The 21,402-nt window shown below is 44.8% G+C and overlaps 1 protein-coding gene across 1 annotated transcript in view; it reads left to right on the plus strand.

Annotated features, from left to right (window-relative positions):
* RYR3 (ryanodine receptor 3) overlaps positions 1-21,402 on the plus strand; it is a 552,083-nt gene that overhangs the window by 478,897 nt on the left and 51,784 nt on the right. The window contains exons 66-73 of the mRNA XM_036843923.1: positions 685-1,005; positions 3,267-3,507; positions 10,309-10,396; positions 10,493-10,585; positions 18,099-18,269; positions 19,000-19,059; positions 20,577-20,708; positions 21,167-21,279. Of these exons, the coding sequence (XP_036699818.1) occupies positions 685-1,005; positions 3,267-3,507; positions 10,309-10,396; positions 10,493-10,585; positions 18,099-18,269; positions 19,000-19,059; positions 20,577-20,708; positions 21,167-21,279 (1,219 nt within the window). The remainder of the gene's footprint in view (positions 1-684; positions 1,006-3,266; positions 3,508-10,308; positions 10,397-10,492; positions 10,586-18,098; positions 18,270-18,999; positions 19,060-20,576; positions 20,709-21,166; positions 21,280-21,402) is intronic.

The following is a 21,402-nucleotide window of genomic DNA, read 5'->3' on the forward strand; positions in this document are numbered from 1 at the left end:
CCTCCTAGTCCTGCCTTTCCTGCAGTGCATGCACTGAGGCCAGGATGGAGAAGCAAGAGACTGACTGTATCACAGAGAAGTCTTATGAAATGTCCCTCGGCCATGTCTCTGTTATGCTCCTTTAAGATTCAGTTTAAGGGCTTCCCTGGTGGCGCAGTGGTTGAGAATCTGCCTGCCAGTGCAGGGGACACGGGTTCGAGCCCTGGTCTGGGAAGATCCCACATGCCGCGGAGCAACTAGGCCCGTGAGCCACAATTACTGAGCCTGCGCGTCTGGAGCCTGTGCTCCACAGCAAGAGAGGCCACGAATAGTGAGAGGCCCGCGCACCGCGATGAAGAGTGGCCCCCACTTGCCGCAACAAGAGAAAGTCTCGTACAGAAACGAAGACCCAATGCAGCCATAAATAAATAAATAAATAAATTAAAAAAAAAAAAAAAGATTCAGTTTAAGTGTTTTAACCTGAATATGACATCTAGAAGATAACCCAGCCTCTGGAAGCTTCAGTCTTTACAAAGGCAGCAGGAGAGCAAAAGCTCCTCTGTATCTGGAGCTTACTTGTTTGAGGCTCTGGGGTGGAAAACTATGTCTAAAGACCAAAGGAGGGGTGGACAGAGAGAGAGAAGGTTGCACTATTTGTGCTTTTGAATTACTGTCCCTTTATTCTTCCTGTACCCTCTCGGTCAGTTCTGGGGATGCCAGACACAGTGGAGGAGATGTGCCCTGACATCCCTCAGCTGGAAGGCCTGATGAAGGAAATCAACGACCTGGCCGAGTCAGGGGCCCGGTACACGGAGATGCCCCACGTCATCGAGGTGATCTTGCCCATGCTGTGCAACTACCTGTCCTACTGGTGGGAGCGGGGGCCTGAGCACCTGCCCCCCAGCACAGGGCCCTGGTGCACCAAGGTCACCTCTGAACACCTCAGTGTCATCCTGGGCAACATTCTGAAAATCATCAACAACAACCTGAGCATCGATGAGGCCTCCTGGATGAAGCGCATTGCAGGTACCACACATGCCTTTCCTCCCCGGCCCCGGCCCCAGCACCAAGACGCCTGGACTCTCTTTTCTTCGCTTAGTCTACCTTTAAGCTATTGCCCCTCCCCGCACTTAGTTATTTAACAGTGAAAAGAATTGACTTATTCCCCTGTAGAGCTTCCTGGAGCAAATGCTCCTGCCTAACTCCCCAACTAATCCAGGTCCCTCGAATCTCCAGGAAGCCCTTCTTGATAAACTCTACCCGAATCCCATGATCATTACTTATTTGCTTTTGGTACTTAAGAATTCCATTTGCTCTTACAGTAATAATTGTCCATATTTTCTTGGTAAGTGATCCTGCGTGTTTTCCACACATACAAAACTCACTCCCATCTGGGCTGTACTGTAAGTTTCTAGCATTTGTATTTCACGTTATGCTTCCTAAGACACTCTCTAACTTAGGTTCACAGTAGCCTCACTTGGATTTCTGTCTTGTTTTGTACTCCTCCTTGCATGCAGTAGGCTCTTAATGAATGTTGTTAGCTGATTTTCTGCTCCTGAAACAACTCCAAAAGAGGAGAGGCTTGGAAAATTAATAACCACACTTTCCACAGTCAGGAAACCATGAATATTTTAGTGTCCTCTGTCAGAGAGTCGAGAAGACAGAAGCTAAAGCAAAGTCATTGCCTTTGAGGGACCTGCAGTTTTGATGGACCATAGCTGTTTCACCCCTACAATCTCCTAACCATAAAACACAATGGTGGGATCAGTGGTAGCTATTAGCTTCCTGGACAAATGAATAGATATTCCAAGGAAGAAAACTTCTACCCCCTTCCAGTCTCTGAAATGAACTTCAAATTATAAATACTTTGGGTACTGATGGCTCCTAGACAGTGTAGGCCTCTGGGAACATATGAGTAGATAAAGTTGGCGTTCCTTTCTTACCTATTAGCCCAAGAATATTGTTAACCCTAAGGCAATTTGTTGAGGAGCTCTAATTTCTAAATCTGGATTAAGGGAAGGAAGGTAATCGAAGGATGGACTCCCTTAGCTTCCCCAGTGGTGCAGTGGAAAGATGTCACAGCACACTGATGGGAACTGAACTTGACCTGTTATTTCACAGGTGAACCCAGATCTCATTCAGTTAGGCCACTTCATTCCTGGTGCCTAAACAAAGTCCATTTTAAATAGCAACCTCAAATCACCCATATCTGGAACAGCCATTCCGATTCCAGGTCCAAAGCAGAAATGCAGCCCGGTGAAGGCTGGAGTGTGAAATGTGAGCCATCACAGTGTTGTTTCGACCTGTTGGTTAATGCTTCTCAGCAGAGAACTGTTTTTGCCTTCTCTTTCTAAAACAGCCTTATTTATGAAAGCAAAAAATAAGGTAAAGTGAGATTAAAAAGAAAAAGTGCTGGATTATAGGCTGTTTCCAATTGAAACGCCCTACATTAAAGAACCTTTGAAATACACAAAATACGCAATGCACTTTGTGAATGGTTCATGACTCTTGAGAATTTTATTTCACTTATCTTTAAATAATTACTCTGATTCTCATCTTTATTATGAATTAGACCACTAGGATATTCCATTTAAGAAGCTCGATGAGACATGTAAGTTTTATCTTTCTCTTCAAGAAGGCTGGACTCATAGTCGCAGGTCCCACTGATTGCTTGTTTCTGCTCATTGACTTCTAGTGGCCACCCCAGTCTGCCTCTCAGTTTATTATAGATGATAGTAGTTTCTCTGCTTTTCTCAGGGCCCAGAGGAGTCCCCAGGCAGTAGGTTGGCAGTTCTCAAGTCCTGGGGGCTGAGAACTGTGGTTGGGTCCATATATTTTTAACAAGAGATTTTTCTATAAACCAGAAAGCGTAGTATTGAGTGCCTACTCTTGACTCAGCACAGTGTTGGTTATTATGAATAAAAGGTTTATAATCTAGCTAGTGAGCTAAAACCAACATGAATGTACTCTAAAATGAAACAAGATAGTCTGTTATGAAGAGCTCAGAGGTATAGCAAACGCCATATGTGAAGAGTTAAAGGGTGGCAAGTTTTCCCTATGGCCTAGAGAAGCAGAACAGGAATAGAGACCTTCTCCTGTAGCTCCACCCCCGCCTCCAGCAACTGAGGCTTCATGAGATGGAAGTGCCAAGCAGAGGATGAAGGAAGGGCAAGTGCCATCCTGAGTTGATGGCTTTTCACAGCCTCACCTTTGAGTATCACTTCTTTCCTTTCATCGATTGTCATAACATGCACAATGAGGGGGAGGCCCTTTGTTTGCAAACACAGTGTATGCCCAGCCAATCATCAGCAAGGCCAGGGCGGACCTGCTAAGAAGCCACTTCATCCCAACTCTGGAGAAGCTGAAGAAGAAGGCTGTCAAGACTGTGCAGGAGGAGGAGCAGCTGAAAGCCGACAGCAGAGGGGACACCCAGGAGGCAGAGCTCCTCATCCTGGATGAGTTTGCCGTCCTCTGCAGAGACCTCTATGCCTTCTACCCCATGCTGATCCGCTACGTGGACAACAACAGGTACGGAGGAGGCCTAGGCAAGTCCCTGGATGGAGAGACGGTACTGGGTTTTGTTACAGGTGAGAGAGGGAGGTCACAGCTGCCACCCCCGGTGCCCCTCCCCCACAGAGTCCCCGGTGTGGGACCTCTGGGCAATGCTTTCCTTGGCCAGTGATTCTACATGATCAGCGGCATGGCCACCCCTTCCATCTTCACAGGCCACCACAGGGAAGAGGGAGTTAGTCAAATAAGGGCAGCAGCGACCCGCTCCTGCCCCTCTGCTGCTCTGTCACACATTCATTCACCAGACATTACTGACTGTGTGTCAGGCACTGTTGGAGGCATTAGGGGACAAGAGAGAACAAAACAGAAAGAGATGTTGGCCCAGGGAGCTTTCATTCCGGCAGGAGAGTGGGGCGAGCAGACAATGAACAAAATAAATACTTGCATATTTACGATATACTTCCTTATATACTTATATATTTACTTACGCACTTTACTTATAATTTACTTATCTAAGTAAATTATACAAGCAAAGTAAAGGGAATTAGGAGTGCCAGGGTGGCAGTTTTAAAAGAATGTTAACTGAGAAAGCGACATTTGAACACTGACCCGAAGGAGGTGAGGTCGGGAACCCTGCAGGTCTGGGGAAGGGTTATGTTCCCAGGAAAAGGAAGCATCTGGTGCAAGCCCTGAGGAAGGGGTGTGTGTTGGGATGTTCAGGAGATCACGAGGAGGCCAGTACAGCTGGAGAAGAGTGAGGGGTGAGGAGAGCAGCACGAGACGTCCGAGAAGCCATCTTCTCTCCACGGGGCCAGGGCTTCTCCTCTGAGCAAGATGAGCAGTTGGTGCAGGTTTGAAGATAAGCTGTGATGTGATCTGACTCAGTCTTTGAACGCTGTGGTGAGGGATCAGGGCAAATAAGGAAGTGAGGAGACCGGCCGAGAGGCACACAGTGACCCAGTCAAGATCTGAGGGTGCAGAGCGGGCTCGTGGTGCCAGGGCTGGGGCAGAGGATGGAGAGCCCCTGCATGATGGGGCTGGGGTTTCCTTTCAGAGTCCTGAAAATGTTCTGAAACTAGATAGTGATGGTTGTACTAAATGTTGCTAATGAGTAATTTTATGTTACGTATATTTTACCACAATTAAAAAGAAAAAAAAAAAAGAGTTGGTGGTGGCTGGGACCAGGCTGGTAGCAATGAAGGTTGACAGAAGATGTCAGATTCTGGGCCTGTTTTAAAGGTAGAGCCCTTGGGACCTGCAGATTGGGAATAAGAGAAAAGAGGGGAGTCAAAGATGATTCTGGGCAAATGGAAGGATGGAGTTCCCAGCAGTTGAGTTGGGGAGGATTGTGGATACAGAAGTTTTTTTAGGGCAAGATCAGGATGTCACTTTCAGTCGTGTTAAATTTGAGTTTCCTCTTCAATACAAAAATGAAAATGTTGAGTGGGCAGTTGAATATATGAGTCCAGAGTTCAGGAGGGAGGTCTGGTGTAGACATGAGAATTTGAGAGTCACCTACACGTTGATATGTGGTCTTTGAGCGACATGAGACTGGATGAGATAAATAAAGGCTTGAGAGGGAGAGGGAAGAGTTCTAAGGACTGAGCCCGTGTGCTCAGGGCAGGCAGAAGAGAAGGAACCCGTGAGTGAGACTCAGAGGGAGCCGCCAGTGAGACGGGAGGAAACCAACAGCATGTTGTGTCCTGGATGCCAACTTCACAAGGGATTTCCAGGAGGAAAGAATGATGATGAATGAAGGTTATTGATGACCTTGACAAGAGCAGTTTCAATGGAGCAATGGAGATGAGGACCTCTTCGGAGCAGGTTGGAAGAGAATGGGAGAAAAGGACTTGGAGATAGCAGTACAGACAACTTGTTCAAGGAGTTTTAACTGTAAAGGGGAACAGAGAAACGGGCTGCTAGCTGGGGGAAGAAGTAGGCTCGAGAGGAGAGTTTTTGAGATAGAGAAGGTGCTTGGAGGCTTGAGGAGGAAGGAGGCAGGGCCCAGGGAGAGCGGGAGAGCGGGTGGGCCAGGGAAGTGGGTGGGATTGCCGGGCTGCATCCAGGGTCCCACCTGAGATCTGCGGTCGTGAATTTAAAGTGGGACCCGTTGGCAAGTCGTGTTTTTCTCCAGCCAGTTTGGCTGCCAGGTACAGGCCCAGACTGGGAAGAGAGTTGGGGCTTTGCAAAATGAGTGTGATGAAGAAAAATGGGTTAGGGAGTTGAGGGTGTATATAATAGGGTAATTGTAAAGGTTGGCCATGGAATTTAAGCTGGATGAGGGGGAAATGAAGGCATAGTAGCCTAATGTTCATGAACAGGCAAAGGAACAAAGGACTGTTGGTCCCAGGGGAAGGCAAAGACCAAATAGATGTTTTTATTATACCTCACCCTCTTAAAGCTTAGAGGCCTAAAATGTAAGTTTGGGAAGGTTTAATTTTAAAATACTCCATTGTAGATACTGAAAAGACCTAGGGATACTGGGGGGAACGTTGCTGACTTTTTGAGTGGTATGCCATTCTGTCATGGGCAAGGAATAGGTCTGGATATGCCCATTTTAGCATTTATTTCATAAGGTAAATTGTACTTACTGTTTAAAATATTTACTTAAGATTACTTATATTTAGCTTTGCAAAATAAACATCTTACACACACTATATATAAGTGTGTGTGTATGTGTGTGTGTGTATGTGTGTGTGTGTGTGTGTATGTATGAAATTCCTTACCTATCTGTGGGGAATTTTACTCACTGTCTCAAAAGAAATCCTGCTTTCAGGGTCATCATTTTAGTCATTTCTGATAACATAATTATGCTATCAGGTTAGCGAAGGAATTTGTCAGAGTTTGAGGTGAAAACAGAAATGAAAGTAGAGTAAGGTTGCCCCTGGAATAGCTCTTTAACTGCATTTGTCACTATTGACGATCAAGATGCAAAATAGAGTGTTCCACTTACACGTTGTTTGACAGTTGCTAAAAATGGCAATGCCAGAGAGTCTTTGAGGTCATCATTAATTCATTCATCACCGCTTTTCAACCCTTTCTTCCCTGAAAACCAGGGAGCATTATGGCCATCTGAGCCTCGCTTAGAAATCCTTCCTTCCTGTGTGTGTGCCTTTACCTCCTTCAAGTTCTTTCTTCACCCAAAAGAACTGGCTGGCTTGGAAGCACGGGATTGTGGAGTTGGCAGGAATAATAGAGGTCAGCTCATCTTACCTATAACTGGATGAATCAATACCCTCTTCCCTTTTCCTAGCGGTGCATTTCCTGCCTCATTATCCACCATGGTTATGGACGACAGGTACAGCCATACTGTGTGTGTCTTCCCACTCTAGTTTCAGACAGTTAAAGCCATTTTTGTTCAACTCTTTCTCATTCATTTTTTTTCTTCCAGTTTTATTGAGATGTAATTGACACACAGCCCTCTGTAAGTGTAGGGTAGACAACAGAACGATTCGACTTATATACATCATGAAATGCTTACAATAAGTTTAGTGAATATCCATCACCTCACACAGACACAAAATAAAAGACATGAAAAAGTATTTTTTCCTTGTGATGAGGACTGTTGGGATTTACGCTCTTAACTTCCATATATAACATAGAGTGTTAATTAGATTAATCATGTTGCACCTTCCACCCCCTAGGACTTATTTATCTTATAACTGGAAGTTTATACCTTTAGCCACCTTCATCCAATTCCCCTTCTCCCCACTTTGAACGGTTTTTGAGTTCAGATCTGTATCTCCTATCAACTCTGATTTTGCTCTCTCGAGCCACACAAAACTACTCCAATCTCTCTTGCGGCAGCTCTTTAAACATTGAAGACAGCCATCTTGTCCTGTCCTCTCCTGTTTTCTCTCATCATATTAAACCTTTGGACTTCCTTCAGCCCTGTCACAGCAGTGTTCCAAGTCTCTTTGACATCTGAAACAGTCTTCTGAAGAGAAGCTTCTGTGGGTCAGTTTTGAACCTGAAGCTGACCCAGAATAAGCAAGAGCTCCAAGCGTGCCGTGGCCCGAGCAGGGCGAATCAGGGCTCCATCTCCTCATGCCAGGAGATTATACATCAGCATAGGTTCAACAAACCTCTCTACACAAGGCAGCAGCGTCTCAGCCTCCTTTCTGGAAATCAGACACACTCTGAACAGAAACGAACAACTTTAAATAGTACGATTTTGGGTGAAAACCCATCTCACAAACTGTTGAAGGGAATCCAAGTAAATCCTGTGTGGTGACCACCTCAGGCTGTATCCTCTACAAGAGGCTCAGGAACAAGGCAGAGATAAAGCTCTTACCTCTTAGTCAGACAACCTGACCGTGAATATAGGAACATGGCTTTACTTTCTTTCAAAACCTGATAACTGGCTTTACTTTCTTCGAAAACCTGCTAAGTTGGCATTTTGACAATAGCAGTCTAACTCTCCTTTATTCTCCTGCTTTTTGTTTCTGTTTTACCTCTAAACCCAGCCGTCTTCCCCACCTACAGCTTTGCATTTCCCAGCTGTCTTTTGGCAGCATGCAGAGCAGATGATAAAAGAAACCCACAGGTCGGCTAAGTACCTCCAAAAGGATCAAATGCCTGAATGTTGAGAAAGGTCTGAGTTCTGTGGAAGGCTGGGAGCAGGGAGGAGAGAGTCTGGTTACATCATTTGGGGGTAGGAAGTATACGGGCACGTTGGAGAGGCAAGGTCAGGATCTTCTGTCCTCCTGCAAATACTGACTTCATCTGGTTTGAGAGGTGCAGAGAGTTTACGTGCCTGGGGGAAAACATTTAATGGTGGGTTCATGTGTACCCACCATTCTGAACCTGAAGAAAGAACCTCACTAAAGACAAAGAGTAAAAATCTGCCTCTTGGAAGAAGGGTGTTGAAAACAAAATTCATTCAGCTGAAACTGCATTCCCATATGAAGGCAATGGTATGCAAAGCCTCTCCTTTCTCCTGTGAGCAAATGTTTACCTGAGATTTTGCTTTCAGTGTTCCTGAGACTCACTCCCTGTGGCTGTGCTTTTCCTCAGCGGGATAGGATGTGACCCCTTGCTTCTTCCCACTCAAGGCATAGTGCAAGCCTATAAAGCACATTTAAGCCAAAACGCTACAGAAGGAACAGCTGGCGGTTCTGATAAAACCTGACACTTGACCCTGAAAAAGCGCTCCTGAAAAATCAATATGAAAGAAATCAAAAAGCGTTACCCATCTCAAGCCTCAAGTTCGGATTGCATTTGGCTCCTAGTGATGGATACCTTATAGAGTGGCTTAAATTAGAAGTTAAATCTCACACATGAAGGAAGTCCAGAGATAGCCAGTCCATGGCCAGTATGGTTGCTCCTCATTAGAAACCCTCACTCCTCTGTCTTTCTGTCCTTAACGTTGGCTTCCATGTTCAGTTACATCAGGTGCAACATGCCAATTAGAGTTTGAGCTGTCATATTTTCATTCCAGAGAGGAAGTAGAAAGGCAAAAGGGCACCTTCAGCTATCTGATCCTTTTTAGAGAGCTTTCCCAGAAGGCTCATCCAACAACTTCCTCTTCCATCTCATTGATCAGAACTTAGTTCCACAGCTGTCCCTCGAGGGGAGCTGGGTAAGGTGACCTTCAGCAGGGCACAGTGCCACCCGGAGTAAAATGGGGGTTTGTGCCTAAGGAAGAAGAGGAGAATGAGTGTTGGGCAGACCACCTGTAGTGTCTGCCTATAAAGGAGAGGCTAGTTGAGGTAGAAAACAAGGAAGATTAGACAAGAATGTCCATGAGGCTGGAACTCAGGGCAGGAAGGAATTGAGGACATGAGAAAGGAATCCAGAGGTGGTCTTGGCCTCATGAGTCTTCACCTTTCTTCCTTAGCCTGGTGCCTTCCGTGAATGGGCAGAAGGTACAGGCTGCTCAGAACAATTCAGTCTGATGTCCCAGGGCTTAGGGAACTGGCTTTTTGATAGCTATTACCATGCATACACCAAGGGACATTAGGTTTTTTAGACCATTCATGACAGCCCCAAAGTTTTCTTTAAGAAAGACGATAGACAATTTAATTTCTAATGTGTTACTTTATGCAGATATTTACTCACCCAGCCGTTTCAAAATATAATTTAATTCAAATGCACAAGATAGGGGCAAGACAACTTTTAGGAAATGACTGAATTCTACTGTAATTTAGCCTTCTTGCCGCCACTGTGAAATTTACCTAGCCTAGTATTTTTTTTAAAAATGAGTAATGCCTATTTATAGGGAATTTGCAAACCATTTCAAAGGGCATAGGAGATGTTTGGTCTCTGCCTATACACTTTAAATAACAGTTAAAAAAAATTATTGTCTTACAGATTTCATTCATAAAAGTGGCTTTGAAAGGAAAATGGGCAAGGCCTGAACTGTTTATACAGTGCTCACAATTTCAGTGGCTTGACAAGATTAGATGTCATAGTGACCAAGACTTTCCTAGTCTTGCTAGACTTGAGGATTAAAGGAGGCCTGTCCCAAAACTTAAATGTAACCTTAATCACCTCTTCAGTTTAAAGGACAAAAAAACCTTACCTTTGACCATTTTGAAATGTTGATTTCTGACATCTGTTTGCTAAGAGAATCCTGGAATCCTTTGGTAAAATGGAAATGATTATTGTAGGTCTTCAAAGATACCTACAACAGTTACATGCCTATATCTAAGCATGCAAGGAATATATTGATATTTAGTCTCTCTGAAGATTGCCTCCTATGGGAATGCAATTTTATCTGGATAAATGTGTGCATCTGATGTCGGTATAATTTTTAGAGTGTGACTCTTCCAATCATTGCTGAATTCCACATGCATATTCATTTATCTTTCACCTCAGATCTAACTGGCTCAAAAGCCCCAATGCTGACTCTGACCAGCTCTTCCGCATGGTGGCAGAGGTCTTCATCCTGTGGTGTAAATCTCACGTAAGCACACATGGGGGCCCTGGATTTAGAGTTGGTGGTGAAAGGTACACCTCAACTTTCTTGTAATGTTTGCTTTTTTATTTCCCCCCCACTTAGAACTTCAAGAGGGAAGAGCAGAATTTTGTGATTCAGAATGAAATTAATAATTTGGCATTTTTAACTGGAGACAGCAAAAGCAAGATGTCAAAAGTAAGTCCATAGAAATCAATTCCAAAGACTCTCCAACCTTGACCTAAGCTACATATCTTGGGTGTATGAAGGGATTAGTTCCTACTGCGTTTAGGTCAGACCACGGAAACCAGCAGGTCCACTGTTCTTTCTTTGAGAATGAGCCGGAAGAAACTGCTCTCAAATAAGCACGGTCAGCTAACACACTATTGTAAGGCAATTATACTTCAATAAAGATGTTTAAAAAAAAAAAAAAAAAAAAAAAAAAAAAATAAGCACGGTCATCACATTTTATGAATAAGTAGCTGCTTTGTGCGTCAAAGTTTCAGTTTCAAGACTCGCCGAAGGCATTCGAGAGGTCTCCAAAACAAAAGCTGCTGTTACTTGTTTTAAAGTAGAACTACTTGCTGTGTAGAAAAGCTGCAAAAATATATGTGCCTAGAGCCACCTTTTAATTAGCTGTGAGGACATTGCCTTGCTTTGAAGATTTCGTAGACACATATTCTTACAGTTCACTTATTTTCTTCCTATCTTGAACATCTAATAGCTGCTTTATTTCAGCTGTGCTGACCTCTTAATGCCTTCTGTTTATTCTCCAAGTGAGTTGCACTCAGAAACCCAAACATTTGTCCATCCCCCTGCAGGGAAATGTTTGAAAGAGGGCGTTCCAAACCTCTGTCTGAAAACAGAGTCACCTACAGGGAGGGTGTCGCAGTATTGAATACAGGAGGGGGAGCCGGCCTCCGGGTTTCCCCTGAGTCAGCTCTGCACAGTTAGGTTTTGCTGTTTTTATTGGCGAGAATTCTCAGACACACTCCTTCAGGTGTACACACAAAAACAAGGCTTACTTAAATGTGCTGTTTCGTTCCCGGCTGTCATGGCTTACCTGGACTCTCTTCCCCTGAGAAGCGTGCCTGGGTGAGGGTTGACTGTACTGTCACGTATAAGAGACATGTGACACCTGAGGTGTGCATCTCTCTCACTGCTGGTACAGTGCTGTCTCTGAGGACCAGGAAGGTGGAGTGTGCACGGGAACCCCTCAGAAGTGAGAACCAGTTCCGGAAAGATGACAGTCGCGGGTTTGTAGCAAAGCTCTTGGGGCAACCTTCCAAATAACCATTTGGGATAGAAGACCTTTGTATGCAGAGCTGCAGACCAGGGGCCACCAAAAGTGAAAAATTCAACACCCAAAACTTCACTAAGCGTGCCTAGCTCTGGTCAGCTGCAATCACTCTGAACTTTCCATCCCTTCCATCTTTAAGCTATGTTGACATTAACACTTCTTCCAGCATCCAAAATTTGATTCTCAGAGTTTAGAATCTGGTATGCGCTGTTTAGTAAAGTTTGATAAATAGAACTGTGCACATACAATGTAGAGAGATTAGGTATATATATATATTCACATTCAAGAGGAATCTTTGCTGCAAAGGAACCTTACTTAAGGTGCATCCCTTTGTGCTTTGGATAATTTTTATTTGACTTTCCAAAGTTTATTTTGCATTTGACTTTTGGCAAACACAGCTGCTCATGTGAGGTACAGGAGGAAGGATATTTTCAGACTCCTGATCCCTGGATATCTGTCCCTAAGTTCCCTCTGAAGGGTCTTCTTAAAACCATTACAGTGTCTTGTTTGACCCTGTCCACCTAGTGAAAGTCACTGAATCCCAGACAGATTCCTTGCTACCTTCAACTTGGGGTAGATCTTTTGGCCTTTGATTGAACCAGCTAGCATCCATTGTTATTGTCAGTGGATGGCAAAAAAGCAAAGAAAATGATTCTGATACAAGGATTTGGATCCCAGATGAGCAGAAATGGCAAAGATAATCTCAGCCCTCTGGTGATGAATGGATACTCAGGGTCCTTGGATTTATACTTGGAAAGAGAAGAGGTGACAAAGAATGATGTTTCAAAACTAACCTACTAACAAACTAACCTGAAATTGTTCATTTACATCACTGAATGAGGAAAAGGGTATGTTAGTCTTGTCAGAGGATGAGCATATTCAGAATCTGTGCATCTTTCCTGCTGGTAAGGTTAGTCCATAGGAGCAGATGCTTTCATTTCATTTCCATTGACATTGTATGCCAGTTTTTTCTGAGATGTGTTGGAGAGGGTCAAAGTTACAGTGTAATGGATGTAAGGACACTCCCTAGATGTTAAATAATAATTTGCTGTGCTTCTCAGGGTAACAAATATTCATATTGTTCCTGTGGCCTCAGTTGAGACACAAAGTGTAGTAGCAAACAGGACTAGAGCCTGAAAGGAAGCGAAGTCCCACTCTTGGCCCAGCTGCTCGGTATAGGTATGGCCTTGCATCGTTCACTTAACTTCTCGGGGCCCCAGTTTACCAATCTGTAGAATGGGCTTGAGCTTACTGCCTGACTTCTCCCAGCTCTACTAGTAGGCCCTGTTGAAAAGTCAGTTTTAAATGCATCTCTAGAATTGAATAATGTTACATAAATGCAGCACATTATTTCAGACAGAGAGATATCATACCTCCAATAAACAGCAACTCATAGCCATTTCTGGTATTTTTTGGATGTAGAACTACGTATTGCGAGGATGGGGAGGGGGTATTCTCTTTATTATCAGCTGAATCCCCATTGCCTTTGCCTTCCTGAAATTAGATGTTCTCTCTACTACCTGATCTGAATGATCACCTGTGCTTGCTTTTTGCACTCATAATTGAATTCTGGTGTTGTATAAATGAAGTTGCCTCAGTGCATATGGCAGAGATATGTGTGCTGGAATGCTGCATGTCCACACACACTGCACATGCCATTGCAGATGGAAAGGAAGTGGAAACAATATACTGTGGGCCACACTGTTCTTACTTGATTAATTGAAGGTCAGTTCAAAGATGTGTCCTTTTTTCCAGCAGCTAAAGCACATTTTGGGGAGAGCTCATTGTATTGTATTTTGTTTATATAACACCAGTTTGCAAATACATGTTAAGCAATACATAACTAAGCTGAGCACATGTTTTTTGTTTTGTTTTTAAACTTGTTTTGTTTTCTGGAAAAATGGCAGCAGCTTCCTCAGAGGGGAATGGTAAGTTAGAATGTGTTTAGCCCAAGAAATGCCAGTTCCTTGACCAAGATTATAAACAATAAAAGAGTTGTGATGCAGCAAATATTAGAGTGCCTCGTGTAAAGCCACTCCACCCCATGAGCGTGATTTCAGTGTACTGAAAAAGGGCAGGGAAGAGTTGAGAAGACATCTTTATGCTTGTCAAGGGTATTCAGAATGACATGTGTGACTTTGCTTCCTCTTCCCATCTCCCTAGCTGCTCACTCGCCTCTCTCTCATTCCCTCCACCCCCCCCACCTTTTTTCACTTTCATTTGTATTCCCTTTGCTTTTGCACTTGTGCAGTTCAAGTGCTCTCTCTCCCTCTGCCCCCCTCCCCCATCTCTTCTCTCTCCCCCTTCCTGTTCCCTCTTTCTCTTCTTCTCCCTGTCTTTCCCCCTCCCCCTCCCCCATTCACTTCATCTCTCTGTCTCCCATCCCCTCCCCCTCTTCTTTCTACCATTCCCTCCTCTACCCTTCCCTGTTCTCTTACTGCCCTCCCTCCTCCTTTGGTGCCTCTCTCTCTCTCTTTCTCTCTGTCTCACTCTCGTTCTCCCTCTCACTCTCTCATTCTCAGACTGGCTTCTGGACATTCACCTTTCCCTCTACCATCTAATGTTGGGTTGACTGATCTCTACTTCCCTTACCCCCTCAGTGGGGATGAGCACTTCAGATGGCAGAGCTCTGCCCTTGTTCTGAAGCCTCCCCCTGTGCTGTCTCAACACAGCACACCACCTACCATGTGTCCTCTTCCAACTCCTTTTCTCTTAAGAGTCTCTGTTTTTTTAAAGTTCACACATAAATTGTGTATTTGGTCATAAACTATTGGTGATAAAGTGTGGGGAAATGAAATGATTTTGAAGGTATAGGAATTTCTAGATTTCTGTTTCGGAAATAAAAAGTTTCAGCTAACATTAAAAAGATGCATAAATAGATAGATCAATAGATAAATACATATATACATACATACATAAATAAAAGCATTTCCAGCATTAGGGAAATGCGTTGAGTTAACTAATTCTAGCAATATGTGAAGAAAAGAATAAAATTAGAACCTATAGCGTGTAGGAGCCTTTGACCTAAGGTATATTTAAAGGTCACAGCACAGAAGGGAGATTTCCCACCCTTTGGGCTGTGGGGTGATCCTGAACCACCTTGGATATTCCTAGAGTACATTTTTTAGAAACTTTTTTTAGGGGAGGCACATACATGGCCCCTTAGTTCAGTTCTCCCAACTCTTTTTGTAACCACAGATCTTTTGGAGGTGATAATGTGGTGGGTGGAAAGAAAAAAGAAAATTGGGGTCTTTGGTTACATGACAGATTGTCTGCATCCCACCCAGGTGCCAGGAGGGAGGTGGGAGGGGGGGAAGGCATGAGATCCAAGAGTTCACTTGGGTGGCCGGATCTGAAGACCACCAGGGTCTGAGGGTCACACACTCTGAGATGACCTTGCCCCAGGGATGCACTGCTTGGTCTGGGTGTAAGTCCTTTTGATCCAATTAACCTCCATCCTAACCTCCCACCCCCTCTTCATGCTGTGCTCAACCGGCTTCCAGAGCCGTTGGGTTTCTGTTGTGTTGGCAGAGGAATGGGGGTGAAAGAGCTGTGACTAACATGTGCTGCCTTGTGTCTTGGACCCCTGCTTTCACTGACTGACTTCTCCTTGTTTCTTTTCTCTTGTCTTTCCACACAGGCCATGCAAGTAAAGGTACAGGTCAAATGCATGACGTGTCTTTTCTGTCCTAGTATTAGAGGTGCCAGGCTCTGGCCACCCTCTGTACTGTGATCACCATGGGGGTGGTACAGAATGGATTTTCCCACCTGGAGGTCCCCCAGGCCTGCTTCAGGGAAGACAACTGCCTGTCAAAGAGTGAATGTAGGCCTACCCACCCTTGGAATGGGGAAGCCGGGGAAGCCAGCCAAGCCTCGCCCTATCTGAGGTCTCCTTGCTATCTCTGCTCCCTTCCCCAGCTGCCCACTCCGCAGCCAGCACACTGACAGATAGGGACGCTGACTGAGGCTGAGAGCTCGGGAGACTCACTCCTCTTATCTGCTGTTAGTGATCCCAGCCCTTCCACACTATACATGTCTGCCTCTTGTGCAAGGCTCCTATGAGTCAAAGAGAGTTTTCCAAGGACTAAAGTCAAGGATTTGGAATCAGCAGCAAGGATTGGAAATAGCCATGAGTTTTTGCATAAAACGTGCACACAGTGGAATAAACCCTGGGACAATTTTCTAGTAACCTATACAGGTTATTGCTTGGAAATATTTCTCTATGTCTCCATTGATGTGTGTCTGCTGCCACTTGTCCCAAGCCCTCTGCACTCAGGTCTGTAGCAGAGACAGGGAGATGTGCAGGAACCAGGTCATGTGCAGCTCTTAGTTAGAAAAGGAAAATGGAGCCATGGCCAGGTAGATGTCGGTCTGTGTGACCTTGGAAAAATCACTTAACTGCTCTGAACATCATGTTCCCCTTTATAAAACTGACTGGGTATCTCAGCCTTGTTGGGAGGATTAGAAGTGCTTTATTTAAGTAGCAGGCACATTGGAGCCACATCATTTATGCAGCATTTGTAGTTAGAACAACATGAGATTGGCCAAATAGTGAGCAAGAAATTATTTAAATTGTATATCAAATCCACAGAGTTCTATTTCGCATATTTCCTTGATTATATACTGCATGTTACTATTTACCTCTTAACATTTATATGTAATGTATATGTAACTATACCTCATAATTTATATTCACAAAACTGGGTTCTATCCTCTATGGACAATCTGAGGATAGAACCTCACAAATTACCCCTACAATTTTCAGGGGTAATTTAGACTTTAAATGAGTTCTGCATTAGGCACAACCTTTAGAATTCTCTGCCTGATAGAACATCTAAGGAACCCAGCAAGCACCCAGTAAATAGAGCTCTTGAGGTCTTTGTGTGAATCAGCTCTCCACTGTGTGTCTAGAACATAAGACACTTTGTATCTTTCCTGTCTGCCTCAAATCCCCCTCCCTCCTCATGTTTCTCACTGCCGCCTCCCACTGCTGTCCTGGATCTGACCTGTTGTTTTGGAGCACCAGGCACAAGTAGAATTGTCTGGCAGTATTTGGTCAGACTGGGTTTTGCTGGCCAGGGATTTCACTGCGGTTTCTGTGGTGTAACCACCCGAAGGTTTAGCCACCACAAGCTGGGTAAAAGAAGTCACCACTATTTTAAGAGTGTCCATTAATAATTACGAACTTCCTTCACACTTTGGGAAGTAATTTAAAGAGATCAGCCCCAAGGCGGTGTTCATTCTGACCCTACTTAATCTTCTCTCAGCAAGCCAATCCTTCATAAAACAAATTCTGTTCCAGCCCAGGGCCCCAGGGCCCCAGGTCTTACAAGCCAGTTCCAGAGGAGCATCTGGCCTCTTCCCCGCTCCCAGAGCCTTACGTGTTTGGGTTGCTGTGAACCACAGCGCGACCACCTGGATACTGCAAACACTCGAATGCACCTCACAAAGCAAAAGCTTTAATGAGCCCCGATTCTCCCCTGTCATGGTCCCTGACTTCATTCTCGGCCTCTGGCCACCCAGCCCTTCCTCACTTCCAGCAAGAGCCCACTCAGCTGAGGCAGAGTCCAGCAAACGACGTACCACGTGGGCAGCTTTGCTCTTCTGGAACCTGACTCAGGAAAATCGGGTCACCACAGAGCCTTGTTTTGTTGAGCCCACCCATACCCACCTCGTGTTGTGGGTGCAGAGGGTCCTCAGTTGGTTGCCTGGGGCTGCCATAGCCTAGTGCATTGGCCTCTTCTCTCAGACCTCCCACTTCGTTGGATGAACGCTCCCAGAAAGGGGTGACAAAGTGTAACCAAAAGAGGGCAGACTCCCCCAGACTTGGGGCGTTCCCTCCTCACTTGTCTGCACTGTTTCTCCTAACTCTGCCCCAGCCAGATCCCAAAGCAGCCCTACCTACTTGGGGGTTCCCCTTTTCCTGCAGGAACGTGTGCTGCCTTGAGCAGAGGCTGAGTGGGATGCCGGTGCTCCAAAAGGCTCGCTCCAGCCCTGGCCACGAGCAATTGCTCTAGGGTAGATGCTCTTTCACTTGTTTACTGCCACCCAGCATCAGGATTCTCAGTTCTTTTCTGCAGTCATTTTGTCAGTTATCGAATCATTCTTTTAGTAGAAACACCAGTTTGTTCATTCTGCCCAGACGTCAGCGAACAGAGACCGTGGGTGTCCGTGGTGTGTGTCTGGTCACGTGGTTCCGTGAGCATGCGCACAGGAGAGGGCGCAGGGTCAGGGCCGGTCTTGAAGGGCCACCTGGTTGTCTTTGTTTCATATGCTCCTTTACTGTCCTCTGAAATGTTTAATAGAAAGGCCCACCCTGTACTGATGGGGCCACAGGAGGCAGGCTGCCTCCAAGGTGAGGCGGTGCCTTTCAGAGTCACTGAGCCCGTTTGTTTCAACCTCACCTCCTAGTCTGGAGGACAGGACCAGGAGCGGAAGAAGACGAAGCGGAGGGGAGACTTGTATTCCATCCAGACCTCCCTCATCGTGGCTGCACTCAAGAAAATGCTGCCCATTGGTTTGAATATGTGCACCCCAGGCGATCAGGAGCTGATCTCCCTCGCAAAATCACGGTACAGCTATGTAAGTCGCCCATCTGCTTTGGCGGAGCATGTAATACAGGTGGTGGTGATCAGTGCTCGGCCCCTAAAGGGTTTGTCCTTCTTCCCCGGGGACCAATGGACACAGAGGTGCCAAGGTGCACAGAGGCAACACACCATCATCTTTTTTTTTTTTTTTTTAATTTACCATTTATATATATATCTTTTTAAATTTATTTTATTGTATTTTATTTTTGGCTGCGTTGGGTCTTTGTTGCTGCACACGGGCTTTCTCTAGTTGTGGCCAGTGGGGGCTACTCTTCGTTTCGGTGCATGGGCTTCTCATTGTGGTGGCTTCTCTTGTTGTGGAGCATGGGATCTAGGCGTGCGGGCTTCAGTAGTTGTGGCACGCGGGCTCAGTAGTTGTGGCTCGTGGGCTCTAGAGCACAGGCTCAGTAGTTGTGGCGCATGGGCTTAGTTGCTTTGCAGCATGTGGGATCTTCCTGGACCAGGGCTCAAACCCATGTCCCCTGCATTGGCAGGCGGATTCTTAACCACTGCGCCACCAGGGAAGTCCCAACACTCCATCGTCTTTACAGCTGACTTGGGAGTCAGCTCATGCCCTTTGGGACGAGTCTCTGTCATTTCTATTCTTTTGTCCTCATAATAAAGATCGCAGCAAAACTGTCCATTGGCCCTCGGTGCATCCCTGCGCCCTGCTTTATATTTCCATATTGACCTGTAGGAATAAAATTCAACATCTCTTTCCACAGAAGGACACAGACGAAGAGGTGAAGGAACATCTGTGGAATAACTTGCACTTGCAGGAAAAGGTGATGCAGCAGGAAGACAATGAGAACTCACACAGGCTTCCTTCTGGCTGCAGGGTGCCACACACCCACTTAGTTTACTCATGTTTTTTTAAATGTGTTCTAATAACATTCTCAGAGTACTTGTGCTTAATTGGTAGGACTAACTCTCTGCCCTTAACTTTTCATTTTTTGGCCCTTAATTTTTGTTCTTTCCTTTGCTGTTGCAGAGAGGCCCAGTAAAACATGTCTTCCCACCTCCCACTGTGTGAGCATCAAGCCATAGCAGGGGGGTGAGGTTAGGTCTCATAATTTACTGACTGTAAAGTTTGTTAAAGAAGGGAACAGATACCTGGGGGAAGTTTTAGCACTTCCAGCTCTAGAGATTTGTAAACAAAGTAACTTTGTACCTGAGTTAATATAACCCAAAAAAACAAACAAACAAAATCAAGACTAATTTTGATTTTAAGGCTATTTAAGATTTTTCCAAGCCTGCACATCTGAACAACTCTTTCCTCAGATACATTATATTATGCTCTAAGATGGAAGATTAAAATGACACAAATAGCCTCTCCTTTCCATCCCAAATATGTAGGAATGGTGGGTAAAATATACTACAAAAAAGGCAGTAAAAAGAAATTCCAAGTGCCAGAAAAAAGAAGGTGCTCTAAATCATAGTAATGAAGAGAAGATGATGCAGTTGGGAAAACTCGTAGAGCTCTCCTGACCAGATATATATATTATAGGGGCTGGGGTTTTTAGTAACCTGGAACAGGAGTGTGGGGCCTAACTTCCCACGCTGTGCATGAATGTAGAGCAAGAAACGTACATAAAATTGGCCTTGAACCAGTGAAACCCATGAATCTTCTGTAAAAACAGCCATGAAACCACTTAGAGAGTGTCTACCTGCTAGAATATAGGCTGAGATGCCAGTCAACAAAACTCCTGAATACAAGCTCATATTTTTAAAAAATACAGTGTGAAAGGAAATCCACCACCATTAGAGAGTCAGAAAATGCAACGAAATGAAGAATTCAAGCCTAAGGAACTACAGAAAGGAATTTTTATAGTATGGTTGAAATATTTAAAGAGATAAAGGCAGCAATGTAAACTATAAAGCAAGACTTGGACATTATTTTTTAAAAAGGAGAGGGGAGGTGGCACTGAAAAAGACCTCACAGTGACTTTTAAAAATTAAAAATAATCATTGAAATTAAATATTCAAGTTATAGGTTAAAAAATATAGTAGATACAGCTGAAAAGAGAATTTATGAATTGGAAGATTGATTTAAGGAAATCGTAAGTCAGAGCAGAGAGAAAGGGGTGGAAAATATGACAGAAGGGTTAAGAGACATATAGGCTAGAATGAGAAGTTCCTACAAAGCATCTACATTGTTCCAGAAAAAGATAGTAGAGAAAATGAGAGAGGAATTAATAGAAAAGACTCTTGAATACTATGGAACCATGCTAGGAGTAAAAGGCCTTTTCAGTTCAAGAGGTATAAGAGATTTCTCATTTCATGTATGTGCTTCAATTTGCAGTCTGATGACCCAGCTGTAAAGTGGCAACTGAACCTATACAAGGATGTTTTGAAGAGTGAAGAACCTTCCAACCCAGAAAAGACAGTGGAGCGTGTGCAGAGAATTTCAGCAGCTGTCTTCCACCTGGAGCAGGTAAGTAGCATCTACCTTGAGGATTGAGGGAGGAAGACTACCCTGCAGAATATAAGACTCCTCCACACTCAGCTCTTAGTTAAGAGCACCCTTGTAAGACAGAAAGCAAGGACCAAGGATCATCCTGGCCTACCCCCAAAGTGTCATCTCGGTGCCTTGTTGTAGCAAGACTCCTCAATGCTTAACATTCCCAGTGTCTTACAAATTTTTCCCATTAGTTCAAATGACCCATCCAAACTCCCTACTCATTTGTAAAGCAATAAGACACCAAAAGCAGTTGGGAAAAGAAAGAAAACCTAAGACTCCCACAGACTGAATCATTTAGTGCTGGGTACCTTTTGCTGACTACAGCTGAGAAATCAAAATTCTTCTAGGGTTGAGAAGTCTGGGCTGCAGGTGACTATCTTCTGCCACCCAGATCAGCCTGGTGTGCACCTACCCATGTGATTTCTTCTTAGGTGGAACAGCCTTTGAGGTCCAAGAAGGCGGTCTGGCACAAACTGCTATCAAAGCAGCGGAAACGGGCAGTGGTGGCCTGTTTCAGGATGGCCCCTCTCTACAACCTGCCCAGGCAAGTGTTCTGTCATTTTCTCCTGGCATGTGAGTCAGAGATGAGAATTAAGGTATCTTCCCAGAGCTGTGCTCTCTTCTGGCCCTGACCCTCATGATCCCAGAGGTAGAGATTGGAGTCCTT

The sequence above is a fragment of the Balaenoptera musculus genome, chromosome 2, assembly GCF_009873245.2.
Source record: "Balaenoptera musculus isolate JJ_BM4_2016_0621 chromosome 2, mBalMus1.pri.v3, whole genome shotgun sequence".
In the NCBI taxonomy this organism is placed as follows: Eukaryota; Metazoa; Chordata; class Mammalia; order Artiodactyla; family Balaenopteridae; genus Balaenoptera; species Balaenoptera musculus.